Source organism: Cervus canadensis, chromosome 12 (assembly GCF_019320065.1).
Source record: "Cervus canadensis isolate Bull #8, Minnesota chromosome 12, ASM1932006v1, whole genome shotgun sequence".
In the NCBI taxonomy this organism is placed as follows: Eukaryota; Metazoa; Chordata; class Mammalia; order Artiodactyla; family Cervidae; genus Cervus; species Cervus canadensis.
In genome coordinates this window covers 48,559,861-48,576,672 of record NC_057397.1, presented here as the reverse complement: position 1 = coordinate 48,576,672, position 16,812 = coordinate 48,559,861, and the positions used below count along the sequence as shown (strand labels likewise).

The window sequence follows — 16,812 nt, the reverse complement described above, 5'->3', positions numbered from 1 at the left end:
AAATTAACGGCTTAAGCAGAATATCATACACATGAGAAAACACTTCAGAAAATCATTTTAGGGTTAATAATTTTAGCTCCCCCAGAGTCAATGCTATGCTAATGCTGCCAAAAGGCCCCAAAATGAAATGGCTTAAATAGACAGTAGTTATGACTCCCTCTATGTGACTCTCTGACAAGTCTAGGCTAGGATGGAACAAACTGCTGTTGGTAAGCAGAGACTTAATGGTTTTCTATTCTGTTGCTCTATCATTCACTTAGGCCCTGTGTTTGCGCACTTAGTGAAGCTGTATTGCCAGAAAGGTTGAACTCCATGCTACTGGGAATTTAATCAGAGGATGTTCAGAGAAATTCTCCTTCCCTTCCCTTTATTCCTGACAACCATTTCTCTTTACTATACTCTTCTCAAATTTCCAGGTTTCTGGGAGATGGACAGAAGGTTCTTGTTTTGTTTTTCCATTAAAGTCAACTCTAGCTCCTCATGGATCTGTCAAAGGAATAAAATGAATGGTCAAATTAAATACCCCTATGTGGATAAGGGAAGAAAAGAGAATATTCCACAAACAGTGGTCATGGAAATAAACAGATCCTGTTGGTTATACCCTTGAAAACCCTGCTTCTGCTCTTGAGAAGGTGCCCCTTTATCCTGTCTTGTGCTGTTGCATGGCATTTCCTGTCAAATAGTTCTTCCTTGTCCACATTTTCCACAGCAAAATTTGAAGTGGGTATGGGAGAGTAGACTATCCTTGGGGTACACATTTCATATGTCCTACAACTGTTAATGCAGGCTTGGTGCTTGAAAATTGCCTTAAGGACTGAATGAAAGTGAAAGTGTTAGTCACTCAGTCATGTCCAACTCTTTGCAATCCCATAGACTGTAGCCCGTCAGGCTCCTCTCTCCATGGGATTTTCCCGGCAAGAATACTTGAGTTACCAGTCCCTTCTCTAGTGGATCTTCGCAACCAAGGGATCGAACCCAGATCTCCCCACTGCAGGCAGATTCTTTACCTCTGAGCCACCAGAGAAGCCCTGAATAACCAAAGAGTTTTGCAGATGAGTTGTAGGGTTTATTTGGATAAAACTCCCTCTAAAAACTTAATAGGAACTGGTTTTATTTGCTTCCAGTTATTTTCATGTGCCAGTAAACACTCTCCACCCATCCCCAATTTGCTTTAACCATTCTCTTTTTGAAATTGCCTTGCATTGATTGATCAGAGGCAATAAAAAAGTGGGCAGGAATGCAACACTCTATCTGGTCTTTGCCCTAGGGCTGCCTTTCATCCTTTGACTAAGAAACTTAATAGGAGGCTCTGATAAACCTTTTTATCCTCTACTGTACAGAAGCAGTGGACTTTTCCAACCATAAATCACCAGAATTTTAGACTCTATTTTCTTCAATCTCTTCTTGAAAACTGGCCAATATCTGGCTGAGCGCCTGTTTTTGTTGTAAACTCTTGTCAAAGGCAGCCAAGAACAGGCCACATACTTTAACATTTTTTTTTTAACTTCTTCCTTTCAAGCTAAAGCTTCAGTGGTTTGTCTTCCAGATTGTCATAAAAATTACTTCACCACACTTGTCAAAACTTAGAAAAGCTACCAGCCTTCCAGATCATTATGTTTTCTTACTACTATTCCTGACCACAAAACAGTAACATATATCTTAAGTTTTTATTTTAATGTACCACTTCTAGTACAAATATTTCATCATTGCCAGAAATAAAAAAAACTTTTTCTTTTTTTTTTTAGCAAAAGGGTTTTAATAAAGTATCTAGGAAAAAGTTCTAGGGTGAGCCTCTTGATTAGTACAGAATTAGCCCAATAAGGGGATTACTACCTTGAAGTAATCAATGGAATTAAGTTTACCTATAATCGCTGGGCTTCCCCAGGTGGTGCTAGTGGTAAAGAACCCTCTGCCAATGGAGGGTTCAATCCCTGGGTTGGGAAGATCCCCTGGAGGAGGGAATGACAACCCACTCCAGTGGTCTTGACTGGAGAATCCCATGGACAAAGGAGTCTGGTGGGCTACAGGCCATGGGGTTGCAAAGAATCAGACACAACTGAGCAGCTAACACCAATTTTCTTTTTAAATTCTACATTACTAGCTGTCTCTTAAGGTGCAAACACTGTTACTCTGACTAGTGATCATAATAAAGAGAGAAATTACATTTTTCATGTGCATCATCAAAACTGCAAACTTTTCAATCCAGACATATTTTCTGGTGTTATTCAGTCGCTAAGTCATGTCTGATTCTTTACGACTTCATGGACTGCAACATGCCAGGTGTCCCTGTCCTTCACTGTCTCCTGGAGTTTACTCAAACTCATGTCCACTGAGTTGGTGATGCCATCCAACCATCTCATCCTATGTAGCCCCCTTCTCCTCCTGTTCTCATTCTTTCCCAGCATTAAGTCTTTCCAATGAGTCAGTTCTTTGCATCAGGTGGCCAAAGTATTGGGGCTTCTTCAGCTTCAGCATAAGTTCTTCCAACAAATATTCAGGGTTGATTTCCTTTAGGATTGACCAGTTTGCTCTCCCTGCAGTCCAAGAGACTCTCAAGAGTCTTCTCCAGCACTAAAATTCAAAAGCATCAGTTTAGCACTAAGTCTTACTCAGACATACTGGGCTCCCAATCTATTTTTTATGGTTAAAGAATTAGCTTAATTCAAAGAAGAAATGGGAAGTTAGGGAAATATAAGCTATCCAAATTATTTCAAATCTCTTTGGGAATTCAACTTCTTTAAGTAAAAATATTTTGAACTTCATATTGACAAAAAATATAGGACAGTAATCGTTGTTGAGGACAGGATTGGTGAGGATTGTTTCAGTTGATTTCCATTCTTGTAGTTGATCTTGTCATTAGAAAAGTTAATAAAGTGAAAAAAGCACCAGTAATGAAATCAAATAAACGTACCTTGGAATCCTATCTCTGCCATTCACTAGTGAGTCCAAAGAGGCTTTCAATATTTCAGTTTCTTCTTTAGCAACACTGACATTACCAAAATTTATTTGGGCTACCTAAGCAAATTAATGGGAAATAACTATGATTTTTTTTTTTTTTCTCATTGCCTCTTTGTTCAGGTCTTTATTCAAAATTAGCTGTCCAAAATGATTTGGCATTTATGGTATAAACAAATTTAAGTTTATGCAGCAGCCTTTTTTTCCTCTGAGGTGGGTTTCTTTTCTGTGGGCTTCTTCTCAGCTGCTGGTTTCTTGGTCCCTGCAGCCTTTTTTCCCACCACAGGCTTCTTCAGCTTCTTATGGCCAACAGCCTTCTTTTCTTTGTTTCCCACCACAGGCTTCTTGCCCTCAACCCCCTTCTGATCTGATTTGGCTTCTAGTGCTGCTGCTGCCTTATCCATGCGGATTTTGTGGTTCTTGGCCTGCCGAAGAATGGTGTTCCGGCGCATGGTCTTTGCGTACGGGTTAAGCTTCAACATGATTCTCAGGTTTTTCAGTGGATTCTTCTTCAGGACTCTGCGATGAATCTTCTTGCGTGGTGCTCGGAGTGCTCTTTGGATTTCTGGGCTTTTCAAGATTCTGCTGAGGTCTGTATTGAGCATCTTGTGCATGGGGAGGTTGTAGTTACTCTTGAGGGAGGCTGCTTTACGCCAAGTGCCGTACAGCTCATCTAACTTTCGGAAAGCACTTTCAGTCCAAATGCAGAAACGTCCCACATGACCACCAGGAGCAAGTTTCAAAATGTTCAGCTTGCTTACATTAAGCAGAGTAATTCCAGGAATGTTTCTGAAGGCCTTGATGATACCATTGTCTTCATTATAGATGATGCAGGGTCCCCTGCGCTGGATACGGCGACGGCTTCTCATTTTGCCTTTGCCAGCTCTCATTCGCTGAGAGGCGTAAACCTTTTTGATATCATTCCAGGCCTTAAGTTTCTTCAGAAGCAAAACAGCCTCCTTGGTCTTCTTGTAGCCTTCAACTTTATCTTCAACCACCAAAGGAAGTTCAGGAACTTCCTCTATACGATGACCTTTAGACATGACCAGCGCTGGTAAGGCTGAGGCAGCCAGTGCAGAGCAGATGGCGTATCGCTTCTGCGTTGTATTCACTCTGCGGTGCCAACGTCGCCAGGTCTTGGTTGGTGCAAACATGCGGCCCCCACGACACATATTTCCAAAAGCACCCTGACCAGAACGGTGAGTCCCGCCACCTCGAACCCTGGGAATTCGAGCCACAGCTCTGCCGGTACCCCAAGACTCAGCACTGGTTTGATGACCTGCTAATTCACTGACAGCATAGGGCTGTCTGTTGTTTTTGCGCAAGTTGGTGTGAACAAAGTTAACAATATCGGGTCGAATGGAAGCCTTGAATACAGCAGGCAAAGTGACATTTTTGCCAGAGGACTCCCCCTTTTTGGAGTACACTGATATCAGTGGACGAGCACACGCCATGGCGGGGAGAGGAGAAGGCCACGCTCCTCTCCGGAAATAACTATGATTTTAACTGTTGTGAGTTTCTTGATATCACCACATTTTAATGTTCATTTAATGGTCACTTGTTTCATACTGGAAAAAAATGACTGTTCGCACATGAACAGATTTTCCCCTGAAAATATATATTTACGACACTTGAGTTCATTGAATATGTCTGATTTCATTCCATTCAAACCATATCACATGCAACAGACAAAGGTTTCTCAACAATGCATTTACATTGTTATTCAGTTCATTTATCTTCACTTAGAGCTTAACATTTAGAATATATTTTACATTTTTAAGCACTGAAACCTACTAATCATGCTAACTAGTTTTGTTACTGGTTACAGTTCATGGTATAATACAACAGAAATTGCTTCACCAGAGCTATGAAAAACTAATTGAAACCAATTATGACAATTATCTCTCTATTCAACTGTCTGCACTAGACTGTTCCTTCATTCCATACTGTCAGGCTATAGACAAATTTCTCTGATGGGACCTAGTCAATTGTATTTTAGGCTTTAATCAGTGAGCATGCATACTTCTGATTCAAATTAACAGGAGCTATGCATGGATTGAGTGAGGACTGGAGTTATTAGAATTGCAATATGAATATAAGTGCGAATTAAGTATCATTGGACTTTCTTATTTTAATTAAGTACCCAAACACTCTTAATCAAGCATATAATTAAATTTAAGAGGAAGTGCATTGTGTGCTAATTGCCATTGATTATTAATAATATGCTTATTTATGCATGCAAATGCTATAATGAAATATATCTCCAAACTGTTTCTGAATGACAATAACGTACTTCTGCATAATGAAACTATTAATGAAACAGTCGTGTAAGAAATATCAGATGAGAAAAATAACTCAAATCTCAAAAATCTTCTTCCCAAACATTTTTGAAATATTAGAGCAAGTCATATGAGCTCACAGCAGAGAATGTCAATAATTCTGCTTCTTTTTTCCAATCATTTTTTTATACAATGTATGTTTAGAGGATATTTGATTAAAAAATAAGGAATTCGTGTACTATGCACTAAGGACCTTTAGTTTTTTTTGAAACGGTATTATTTCTTTTATCTTGCCATCATATGCATTTAGAAATGACTTTTAAATGAAGGTTATAAATTCTTTTTCTGTTTATTCATTAATATTTTCTAATGGCCACTTGCTTATTAAGCACCTACTGCATGCCACACATTAGTCTAGGCACTGAGGATACAACAGAGAGCAACAAATGCCCCCTTCTCTCAGGGAGCTTGTGAGAGAAACTTTCGAGCAGGTGATGGAGAGGCAACACAGATCATAAATAAGGAAATATGTAAGATATTATTAGATAATAAATGTTAAAAAGAAATACAAAGCAAGAATGGAAATAAAAAGTTTGATGGGGAGATAGACGCTTATTATGTTATCTAGGGAAGGGCTCATTGAGATGGTGAGATTTAAAGTAAGATCTGACTAAATGAGGTAAAAGAGCTACCATAAGGATGTCTTAGGGGAATGCATTCCACGAAAGTGAACTGCAAGTGTAGACTGTGAAGCACAGAATACCTCAAGTGTTCCTGGAATAGTAAGAATCCACATTAGTTTAAGTAGACTGAGTGAAAGGGAGACAGGAAGAAAATGAAGTCAGAGAGTTAAAACAAGGTTAGGTGCTATATGTCTTCGAAGCCACTGTAAATATATTTTCAACTAATTCATTTGATAGCTACCTCTGTCTCTCATGTAACTATTTCCTGATTTTAAGGCATATGAATTATTTCCTCAAAATGGAAAATAGATTTATTCTTTTCCACCATCCTAAACTATACCCCTCCTAACATACTCTTCCCATAAAATTTTGGTTGAAATATTCAGTGTTAACATTATAACGATGTAAATGCTATTCTTAGCATTGTTAGCAAGGCTATGTATTATACATAAACTTTTGTTTTTTGCCTAAGTTTCTATTTTCTGTAAAGTTAATAATTTCCCTTCTTATGTTGAATAAAAACTTAACTTCAAACTCTGCCAGTTCTCTGAATCTCTTCCCAATATATTTAGATACATCAAGCATTCAACTTCAACTAAGTGAAGAAAAATTTTCAGAACGCCTTAGTCTCTATCTGAACAAGTTAATGTCTTTTAGGTTTCTATAATTAGGAATTATTCTATATATACAATTAAACTATCTTAGTTGGATCCTCTCTTTCTTACCTCATAATACACACTTTCTGTGTTATAATGAAGCATGTATAGCTTTTTAAAATTTTTCTTTTTTCTTTTTTTTCCTTTTTGGCTGCACTGGGTCTTTGCTGCTTTGCAAAGGCTTTCTCTAGTTGCTGTGAGTGGGAGCTACTCTTCCTTGATGGGGGTTTCCCACTGCAGTGACTTCTCCTGTTGCAGAGCATTGGCTCTAGAGCCCATAGGTTTCAATAGCTGTGGCGCAGGGGCTTAGTTGCTCTGCAGCATGTGGGATCTTCTGGGACCAAGGATGGGACTCCTGTTCCCTGCACTGGCAGGTGGTAAATTAACCACTGGACCACCAGAGAAGTCTTTGCAGCCCCTTAAGTATGTGTGCTTAAGAGATTAAACAATACCTCGTATTGTGCCTCAAACTTCATGATAGTTTGAATAGGTATAGAAAACTACTAAGGAAACTGGTTACACTAGGATTTGGAAGGCAAGGCTCTGTGACAGTGCTGATGTTCTGAAGGCTAAAGCCATTCTGAATGTTTGACATTATTTTTCCCTATTTCTCTTGCAAAAAAAAATGTGTATATATTCACACAGCATACAATTTTTTATTTGTTATTTGACAAAGAAGAAATTATTTTCATCATATGTTCTGGGTATTTGTTGGATCCTTTCCATATGGAACCCCATGCCCTCTGCTTTAGGAAAAAAAAAAATCAGATCATTTTTTTCTCCCCTTCATTTTATCAATGATCATTTTCAGATTGACTATTATTTAAAGGTCCTACTGGAATACGCCTCTAACTACTATTGCTACTAATGCTACTTTATTTCTTCTTTCCTATTTCATATATCTGCCTTTCCCCCACTTTTTTTCTAGTTTTCCTCAAATTTGTCTTTAAACATTCTATTGACTGTTTCATCTTTATTTCATTGTTTTAATTTCCAAGAATATTTCCATCATATTTTGATAGAACATTCATATTAGTGTGTTTGTTTTTTAATTTTTCTTTTGCTCATATACACCTTGTTTCCTCAAAATTGTTTTACTCTATTTGGTTTTAGACATTAAATTCTATGCCTGAGAACTCCTTCAGAAGTTAGGTTATTTTGTTTACTAACACTTACAAGTAGTTAAGGAAATAGTTGAGTGGATGCTCTGAGTATAGAGGTGGTACTTGATACCTATAGACTTAGCTATAGTGCATTTTCCTTGACTGTTTTGTTGAGAGATTCATTAAGTCAGTGTCTTTAAATATTTCCTATTGTACTGCTTAGATACTGCACAAAAGACTCTTTAATCATTTACTTGGACAGTATTAAACAGGCTGACAGGTTCCTGTGATTTAAGAGGTGAATGATGTGTGTGTATGTGAGGAAGGGGGTGTAAAAATTTTATATGGAAACATTAAACCACTTGGGGCATAAACTTGGGTTACTATGATGTTGAATGGTTTGCCTCAGAAACGAATGGAGATCATTCCATTTTCCCTTCATGACCGCAGCCATGAAATTAAAAGATGCTTGCTCCTTGGAACAAAAGCTATGACAAACCTAGACAGTGGATTCAAAAGCAAAGACATCACTCTGCAGACAAAGATTTGTATAGTCAAAGCTATGGTTTTTCTGGTAGTCATATACAGATGTGAGAGCTGGACCATAAAGAAGGTTGAGGGCCAAAGAATTGAAGCTTTTCAACTGTGGTGCTGGAGAAGACTCTTGAGAGTCACTCGGACTGCAAGGAGATCAAACTAGTCAATCCTAAAGGAAATCAACCCTGAATATTCATTGGAAGGATTGATGCTGAAGCTGAAGCTCCAACACTTTGTATACCTGATGCTAACAGCCAAGTCATTGGAAAAGACCCTAGTGCTGGGAAAGATTGAAGGCAAAAGGGGAAGGGTGTGGCAGAGAGTGAGATGGTTAGATAGCATCATCAACTCAAGGGACATGAGTCTGAGCAAACTCCGGGATATGGTGAAAGACTGGAAGCCTGGCATGCTGCAGTCAGTGGGGTCACAAAGAGTCGAACATGACTCAGCAACTGGACAACAACAACCACCCACTTGATTTTTGTATTGTACCTTTCTTTCCAATCTGGCATCTCCGACTCACCATATAAAGACTCTTCTACCTCCTCCAGAGAATAAACTTCCAATATACAGTTGGGGTAAGAAAAGGGAAGTTGCCCAGTTGCTGGTTTTTGGTCCTCTCACCACTTCTTAACTGGATTTTCTTAATTGAATTCTTCCAATTCTTAATTAGATCTTCCTCTTTCAAGCATGACTTCCACTGCCTCTATTAAAGGTTTCTGGTGCTACCAATCTGTGAGACTTTCTGGATATACTGAGGTGTAAACTGAGGTGTATTGTCTCTTAGCTTTTCCCACTAGTGACTTATGACTCAACCTTCTGGAGACTTCTAAGTCTGTTACAACTGGTTCATCTAATTACTAGCTCCCAAATTTTGTTTGGTTTTAATCCCCTTCTACTGTTTATGTTGTTCTGAGTCTTTGAAATTTAAAAATCTTTTTTGTTTTAGATGAATTTCAGGAGAGAATAATAATAACGTGTTTAATTTTCATCTTCACACAGAACTCCATACACAGCCCTTAAATATCAGATGGAAAATGATAATAAACCATATAGTGGACATCACTTATTAAATATAAGGTACATTAGGTTACAAGAGGATTAAAATTCTGTATAGCCCTAAATCCAAGAGATCTATTTTGGTAACATATTTTTAAACATATGTAATTATGTTTATGAATAAGAATAAGCATACTTATAAATTAATATGTTCTGTTCTAGATTATCTGGAGTCATTAAATTAGCAAATATTTTGGATTTATTTGTATACAAGTCTCATTTTAACACAAATTGACTTAAATGTACAAGTTGTTTCACTTTCTGAGTCTAGAAAAACAACATGAAACCAATTTAAAATTGTAGAATAGAATGTCTGTTAATTCCATAAAGTGAAAAAATATGAAATTTCATTGGATCAAGTACCAACTATCTTTGAAAAAAAGCTACACCAAAATAGTACTTTATTTTAAACTTATTCATAACTGCACATGAGAATGTTTTATATGATGAAACAGCAAAGGATCCTGCCTTTGTGTTATCCATATTCAAAATCATACTATATCATGCACAAAAGTACATGCTAAAATATGCAAAATATTTTATTGCAATATTAAACTAAATATCATTTTTAGCAATGATATATATTTATGAAATTATGATTATTTTTGTTACAATTGTTAGTAGAATACACTGTTGTACACAAAGTATGTGCTCAAAAACATAAATTAAAAAAAAAAATTAGCAAGGGTGTGATCTATAGGCAGAGAATAGAGGATCTGGGGGTCAGGAAACTACTCTGTACAATGATATAATGATGGACACATATCATTACACATTTGTCAAAACCCACAGAATGTACAACATCAAGAGTGAACTATGATGTAAACTATGAACTCTGGATGATAATGATGTGTTGCTGTAAGTTCTTGGATTATAAAAGATGTACCGCCTGGTGTAGTAGTCCTTAAAAACACATGCTCAAGAAAATACAGGTCATAAACATTTTAAATCTCATTGTTTCCAACTAGCAATATTATACTTAACTAACTTGTTAGTTGTAATAAAATTCAATCAAAAAGACAGCTAAGTTAGAAAGAAACATTCCACTATCATGATTCATAATTTCACTATATACTTAAGGAAAAGCTGCTTCAATTCTTCCTAACTTCACTGTCTGAGAACCACTGCAATATATATGTACATATATAAAATTTTGTATTGAACTGTTGCTTGCAGTTTTAAAACCATGCATGAAATTTATCAATCTAAGATGTATAATTAGATTCATACTCTAAAAAAATTAGAGCAGGCCATGAGAATGTGATCAGAGTATATGGTACACTGTACTTTCTGTTCAATTTTGCTGGGAACCTAAAATTATTCTAAAAATAAAGTCTATTAAATATAAAAATAATACAATTGATAATAGTTAACACTGAGGCCATACATGGTGGTGGTTTAATTGCTAAGTTGTATCCAACTCTTGCAACCCCATGGACCGTAGCCCACCAGGCTCTTTAGTCCATGGGATTCTCTAGGCAAAAATACTGGAGTGGGTTGCCATTTCCTTCTCCATAACTAGAACACAGGCATCCTGTATTTTGTTATTCTTGTTAAATTTAGCAACCTTTTTTTTTTTTTTTTGCACAAGGGCAGGTCAGGGGGGTCATTTAAGGATTCCTGGAGGTAAATGGAAAAAGAAAGCTTACTAAAGCACAACAGACTGTATTTCCTACCATCACAGAGCTAGATTTATCTGGCTAAATGTTAAAAAATTATATATATATATATATATATTTTTTTTTTGGCAAATGCTAAGTGTACTTTGGAATAAATCCATATCCATCAGAACTAATTTTTTTAACTGTAGCCTCTTTTCCTTCACTTCTATTCAAAGAAAGAATCATATATATATATATAAAATACAAATACTCAAGGAAAACACATACTATTAGAAAACTTGTCTTTCTCTCCAAATCCTTTCAGTTCATTTATTATGATATGCCACTCCGTCAGAAGCTTTGAGAAGTATCAGTCCCTTTCTCACTCCATGGAAAAGTTATTTAATTATTGACCTGCAGGATAGCCTCTTCCCTCTCTACTTTCCCTTAAGCTATCTTTCTGCAGACTTTTTCTATATTCATCCATTTCTCTTCCCTGCAAAGTAAACTTAATAGGGAGGCTCTGGCCCTAAAGGACAGCCCTTGCATTTTTCCATCTGTTCATTTTGTGCATGAGTAGATATGCTTGCAAGGGAGACATGGAAAGCTTTCACAAAAGTTAAATGGCACAGCCGGTATTATATTTTTAAACTATAACTATGGCAACAGAATCAAACCTACGTTGAGACAGCAAAAGGATACTGAAGACAATAGAATAACTTTGGAAATTTCCTCAACTAGAGAAAAGAGATTCTTACACCAATGGTAAACTAATTGCCCATTTGCCAAAGTCATACCCATGCTCAGGAAGCTATCCTTATTTCCCACTGCAGAAAGCCTCACATCTTCCTAGCATTAATGATACCCAGAATTTAAGCTCACTATTCTTATACAATCATTCCCTACTCTAACTGTTTCCTTAAAGTTTCTCATAAAACTTGTAGTAAAGTGATTTAAAGAAGATCTGAAATGTAGCTCTGGTCCTGAACTGCTATATGACCTCAGATAAGTATTTTTAACCCCAATGTGGGACAATTCTCCTAACATGGAAATTCTATGAGAACATAAACCATGCCTATCTTGTCCATTATTACATTTTTGTATTCAAATATTAGTTTATTACTTCACTATATATATATGATCCACTTAAAAATAATGCATACTTACTGCAGAAAAACTTTATAATAAATCACACAAAAAATAACAACAGGCATTATGATGTTATGCAGAAACAATGAGCAAGATGAGCTTACACTCAGGCATTTTCTATGAAAATATACACCTTTCAAACAAAAGACCATACGGCACTGGATATTTTATACTCTATTTTTTACCAATAATTGATTGCAAAAATTAAGAATTTCAGTAACAGATTGTAGAAATTATGAATTTCATTCAATGTTTTACAACATAGTCTTAATAGTTATAAATTATTTATTAATAACATATTCAATAATTTATTTAATTATCTGATTTATCAGATACCATCTTTTCTGTTCTTTGTGGAAAGAATTAAGTGGGGAGATTGTTTTCATATAAAAATAATTTATTGAACAAGAAGGCAGATTCATCACTGATGTCACATACCTATATTTGATAAGCATACAGAATCTTAGTAAATATATTTTAGTAAATATATACTTAGTAAATATATAATTCCTGTCATATAAATAGCATAAATGAATAAACTAATGTTGCAATATTCAATAATAAATACTTGTTTACTATTAAATATGCCTAAAAAGATCAACACATCCTTTTATCCATTACTGTGTCTTGGTTATCATGTGGACTTGGGGTTGAGCCAACATGGATTCCTATCCTAGCTCTTCCACATATAAGCCAAGTGACCTTAAGCAAGTCACAGTCTCCATGAGCCCCAATTTTCTTACATGTAAAGCAAATATATTAATAATCACTACATATGGTTGTTATGACAATTATATGGTGTTGTGCTGATAAAATGCTTAGTACAATGCCTGACACATGATAAGCACTAAGTATAAGCTATGGTTACTTATTATTATTGCAATTACTCTGCATATATGCCACCATTCTGTTAAATCCTAACACTTTGAAGATAGATCTTCAAAACATCTCCAACTCTTACCCTTCCCAAAATAAATTATTAAATAAGTTATTATATGTAAATCAAGTCATTTCTGGTCAAATTTTTCAGTGGAATAAACTCACTAATTTCAGAAAACTTATGAAATTTATTTTGCAGGGATACAGAGTTCTTATGTTTATAAATGGAGAAACGGTGAAATAGGTTGTCTGTTTTGTATTTTGTTTTATAATCTATCATGACTATCATGAGAAAATATATAAAAATCTAAATTATTTATCATAATAAAGCACATGTTTTTGTTATTTAAACTGAATTTTACTCTTTAAAAAACAATATAAATTCTATTCCAAAATTGATCTTAATTTCCTAATATGAGGATAGATTGTATGTACACATATAGCTTCTGCAGTACTTCACTGCAAAAAAAAAAGGAAAATAAAATATGTAACTTTCTATTTTATAATTCACATTCAAAATTGGCAGAAAGATCCCTAATCAATATATTATAATATTCCTTCCTTTCTTTCCACTTCATACACTAATTTAGAACATTTCTCTTTTACGAATAAAACACATTAATATATCCTAACTATTAAGCACCTTTTGGGGACAAAGTAAATAATTGTTTCAATTGTTTTACAATTTGGGGTTATTATTATTTAATAATTATTCCCTTACAGAAGCTGAGGAAATGTAATCATGGTAGCCTTACTGAGGCTCTCTGCTGACCATTTCAGAAACTGCAGCATATTCCCTGATTCTTTACTCAAACTAGTTTATCTTGTTTTCATTTGGAAAAATATGTTAAATTATCAAAATACCCACAATCATCAAACGGAGCCAATATTGAAGATATCTGAAGTTACTTAACTCTAAAGAGGTAAATCAACCATTTAATTTTCTGATTGTAATAAATAGTTTTTTCTAATTTTCAAATTCCAAATAGATGCATCAATTATGACTCTCACCCTACTAATCAGAAAAGCATGCACTTTCATAATGATATTAGTTATATATTTCTAGTACACAAATGAGATCTAGGTAGGACAACCTTTTAAATTATAGTCAGGTATTAATGAGTTAATTCCCTTTAGTAACCCTTTAAGTTAAAATTCTTTAACATTTTTTTTAACTGTGACATATTTTAGGTTAGATTCCTCAACACAAAATATGAATATAACTACTCTACTGGTACAGAAAATATTTTTAGTCCCATATTTTCATGGGGTGTGAGTAAACAGAGGCCCAGATATATTAACTAGCCCACCTAAAGTCACACCATTGATAAATGGTAAATGTAAGTTCTGATCTGAGGCAAATGATCTTTTTCCACTATACCATGTTGGACCTCATCACTATGGAAATTATAATAATTTCCACAACACTACAAAGCTCTGAGAAAATGCACCACATAATAAAATGACTTATTAGAGGTTAAAAAAAAAACAAATAAATATCTGGAGCTGAAAATGCTGCTTCCTATTGTGGGAACTGCTCTCTCAGGTCAAGGATCTTGGTTATCAGAACATGAGTATGAGAACAGTGCTTGATTATATGCTGACAACTCTCACAATTATCTCCAACCCAAACCTCTTATCTGTGCTTTTGATTTACACACCCAACTGCCTATTTAACATCTCCATTTAGATGCCTCATGAGCATCCCAAATTTAATATGTCTAAAATGTATTTCATGCTTTCTCTTCAGATTCTGCCATCTTTGGTAACCAGCACCACCAACTCTCCAGTTGTAGAAAATTAACAGTTGTACTTATATCTGGCTACTTTTCTATAATTCAACTACAAATGTTTCCATATTTACCTCCCAAATACATCTTTTAGCTGCTCACTTCTATCCATCTCCACTGCTACCACAATATCTTAAACCACCAAATCTCTCTGCTGGTTGCTGTGATATGCTCCTAGTATATGGCCTATTTTCACTCCTGCATCTTGGCAATGTATTTATCCTCTACAGCAAGGGTGATCAGCTTAAAAGATAAATGAGAACACGGTATAAACCCTTTAATGATTTTCATTTCATTTATAATACCACCCATGTACTAAAATGCCTATGTGCTCTAGAACACACTGTACTACAGCTAAACAGGCCTCCTTTCAGTTTCTTCAAATTATAGCAACTCCATTTCTGCACTTACTCTCTCCTTCCAATTTCACCTTAATTGTCACTGACCTAAAAAGACGTTTTGCTTATTTTAATCTCCAGTCTTTCAGTTCAGCTCATTTCAGTGGTTCAGTCATGTCCCACTCTGCAACCCCATGGACTGCAGCATGCCGGGTTTCCCTGTCCGTCACCAACTCCCAGAGCTTGCTCAAACTCATGTCCATCGAGTCGGTGATGCCATCCAACCATCTCGTCCTCTGTTGTCCCCTTCTCCTCCCACCTTCAGTCTTTTACAGCATCAGGGTCTTTTCCAGTGAGTCAGTTCTTTGCATCAGGTGGCCAAATTACTGGAGTTTCATTTTCAGCATTAGTCCTTCCAATGAATATTCAGGACTGATTTCCTTTAGGATGGACTGGTTGGATCTCCTTGCAGTCCAAGGGACTCTTAAGACTCTTCTCCAACACCACAGTTCAAAAGGATCAATCCTTCAGTGCTCAGCCTTCTTTCTGGTCCAACTCTCACATCCATACATGACTACCAGAAAAACCATAGCTTTGACTAGTCAGACCTTTGTCAGCAAAGTGATGTCTCTGCTTTTTTTTTTTTTTAATGTCTAGGTTGGTCATATCTTTTGTTCCAAGGAGCAAGCATCTTTTAATTTCATGGCTGCAATCACCATCTGCAGTGATTCTGGAGTCCAAGAAAATAGTCTGTCACTCTTCCCAGTGTCTCCCCATCTATTTGCCATAAAGTGACAGGCCCAGATGCCATATTTTTCACTCCCCTCTTTCACTTTCATCAAGAGGCTCTTCAAAAATAATTACTGAACTTCATTCACTTGTTTATTATTTAGGGACAACATAATTCTCTCAAGGTAGAAGCTATACTTACTTTGTTCATCAAATGGCTCCCAGTGCATTGGACAGTCCTTGGCATATAGAAAGTCCTAAGTGCCAGTTGAATTAATTAATTAGCTTGAGGTGGAAAGTTCACAAAGAAGCAAGATTTACTGTCATGTTGACGGAGGTCTTCCAAACCATTTCCTTTCTCTCAGAACTCCTTCTACAAACAACTACATATTAAAGATCAAGATCTTCTTATATTATATCTTGGTCTAGATGGCAGTGTATAGGGCTTATTTATGGATTCAAATCATTTCCTATGGTCACAGCTCTGATATAAGGATTCTGAACTTCTGATAAATGTCCTTACTTCAAAGCTAGGTTTCACAGTTCTTTACTTCCTGAACCTCGGCTGGCATTGTTTCAAGAATGCAGTGAAGTTCATTGAGAATACAGTTGCTTGCATTTTAAAAGAGTTTTCTTCCTGTATTGCACAATTTTAAAGTTCTCCTGTAAGTCACTATCAAAGGTTAATTTAATAAAAGTGGAAACATTAAATTTCAAAATTATGATCTAAGATTTCCTCAACCAATCTACTCTACTCTATTTGTCCCAGAACGACCTAAGTTAAACATTAATTGGATCATGAGCTGAAAAGTAAACTGTTTGGTGATTTATTTTTGTTTGTTCTTTTGCTTATCTGATAAGAATACTGTACATTACTACGGAATGCATCATTAAAAAGACCCGTGCATTCCTCACACAATCCATGTTTAAAATGGTTTCATCAGTTATATAATGTCATAATGTTTACAAGGTAGACCTTGCCTTTCAACTTTGTTTATTACTACAACTTGAGCTTTATGCAGAGATGTGACTTTCTGGAACAAAAATTATGTTT

At 35.8% G+C, this 16,812-nt stretch overlaps 2 protein-coding genes across 2 annotated transcripts in view; both read right to left on the bottom strand.

Moving 5' to 3' along the window:
- The window catches only part of CSMD3 (CUB and Sushi multiple domains 3), a 1,309,925-nt gene that overhangs the window by 1,020,527 nt on the left and 272,586 nt on the right, over positions 1-16,812 (bottom strand). The window lies entirely within an intron of this gene.
- Positions 3,045-4,445, bottom strand: LOC122451156 (60S ribosomal protein L4-like). Its single transcript, XM_043483742.1, has one exon. The coding sequence runs from the start codon at positions 4,407-4,409 to the stop codon at positions 3,141-3,143; it is 1,269 nt and encodes a 422-aa protein (XP_043339677.1). The 5' UTR covers positions 4,410-4,445; the 3' UTR covers positions 3,045-3,140.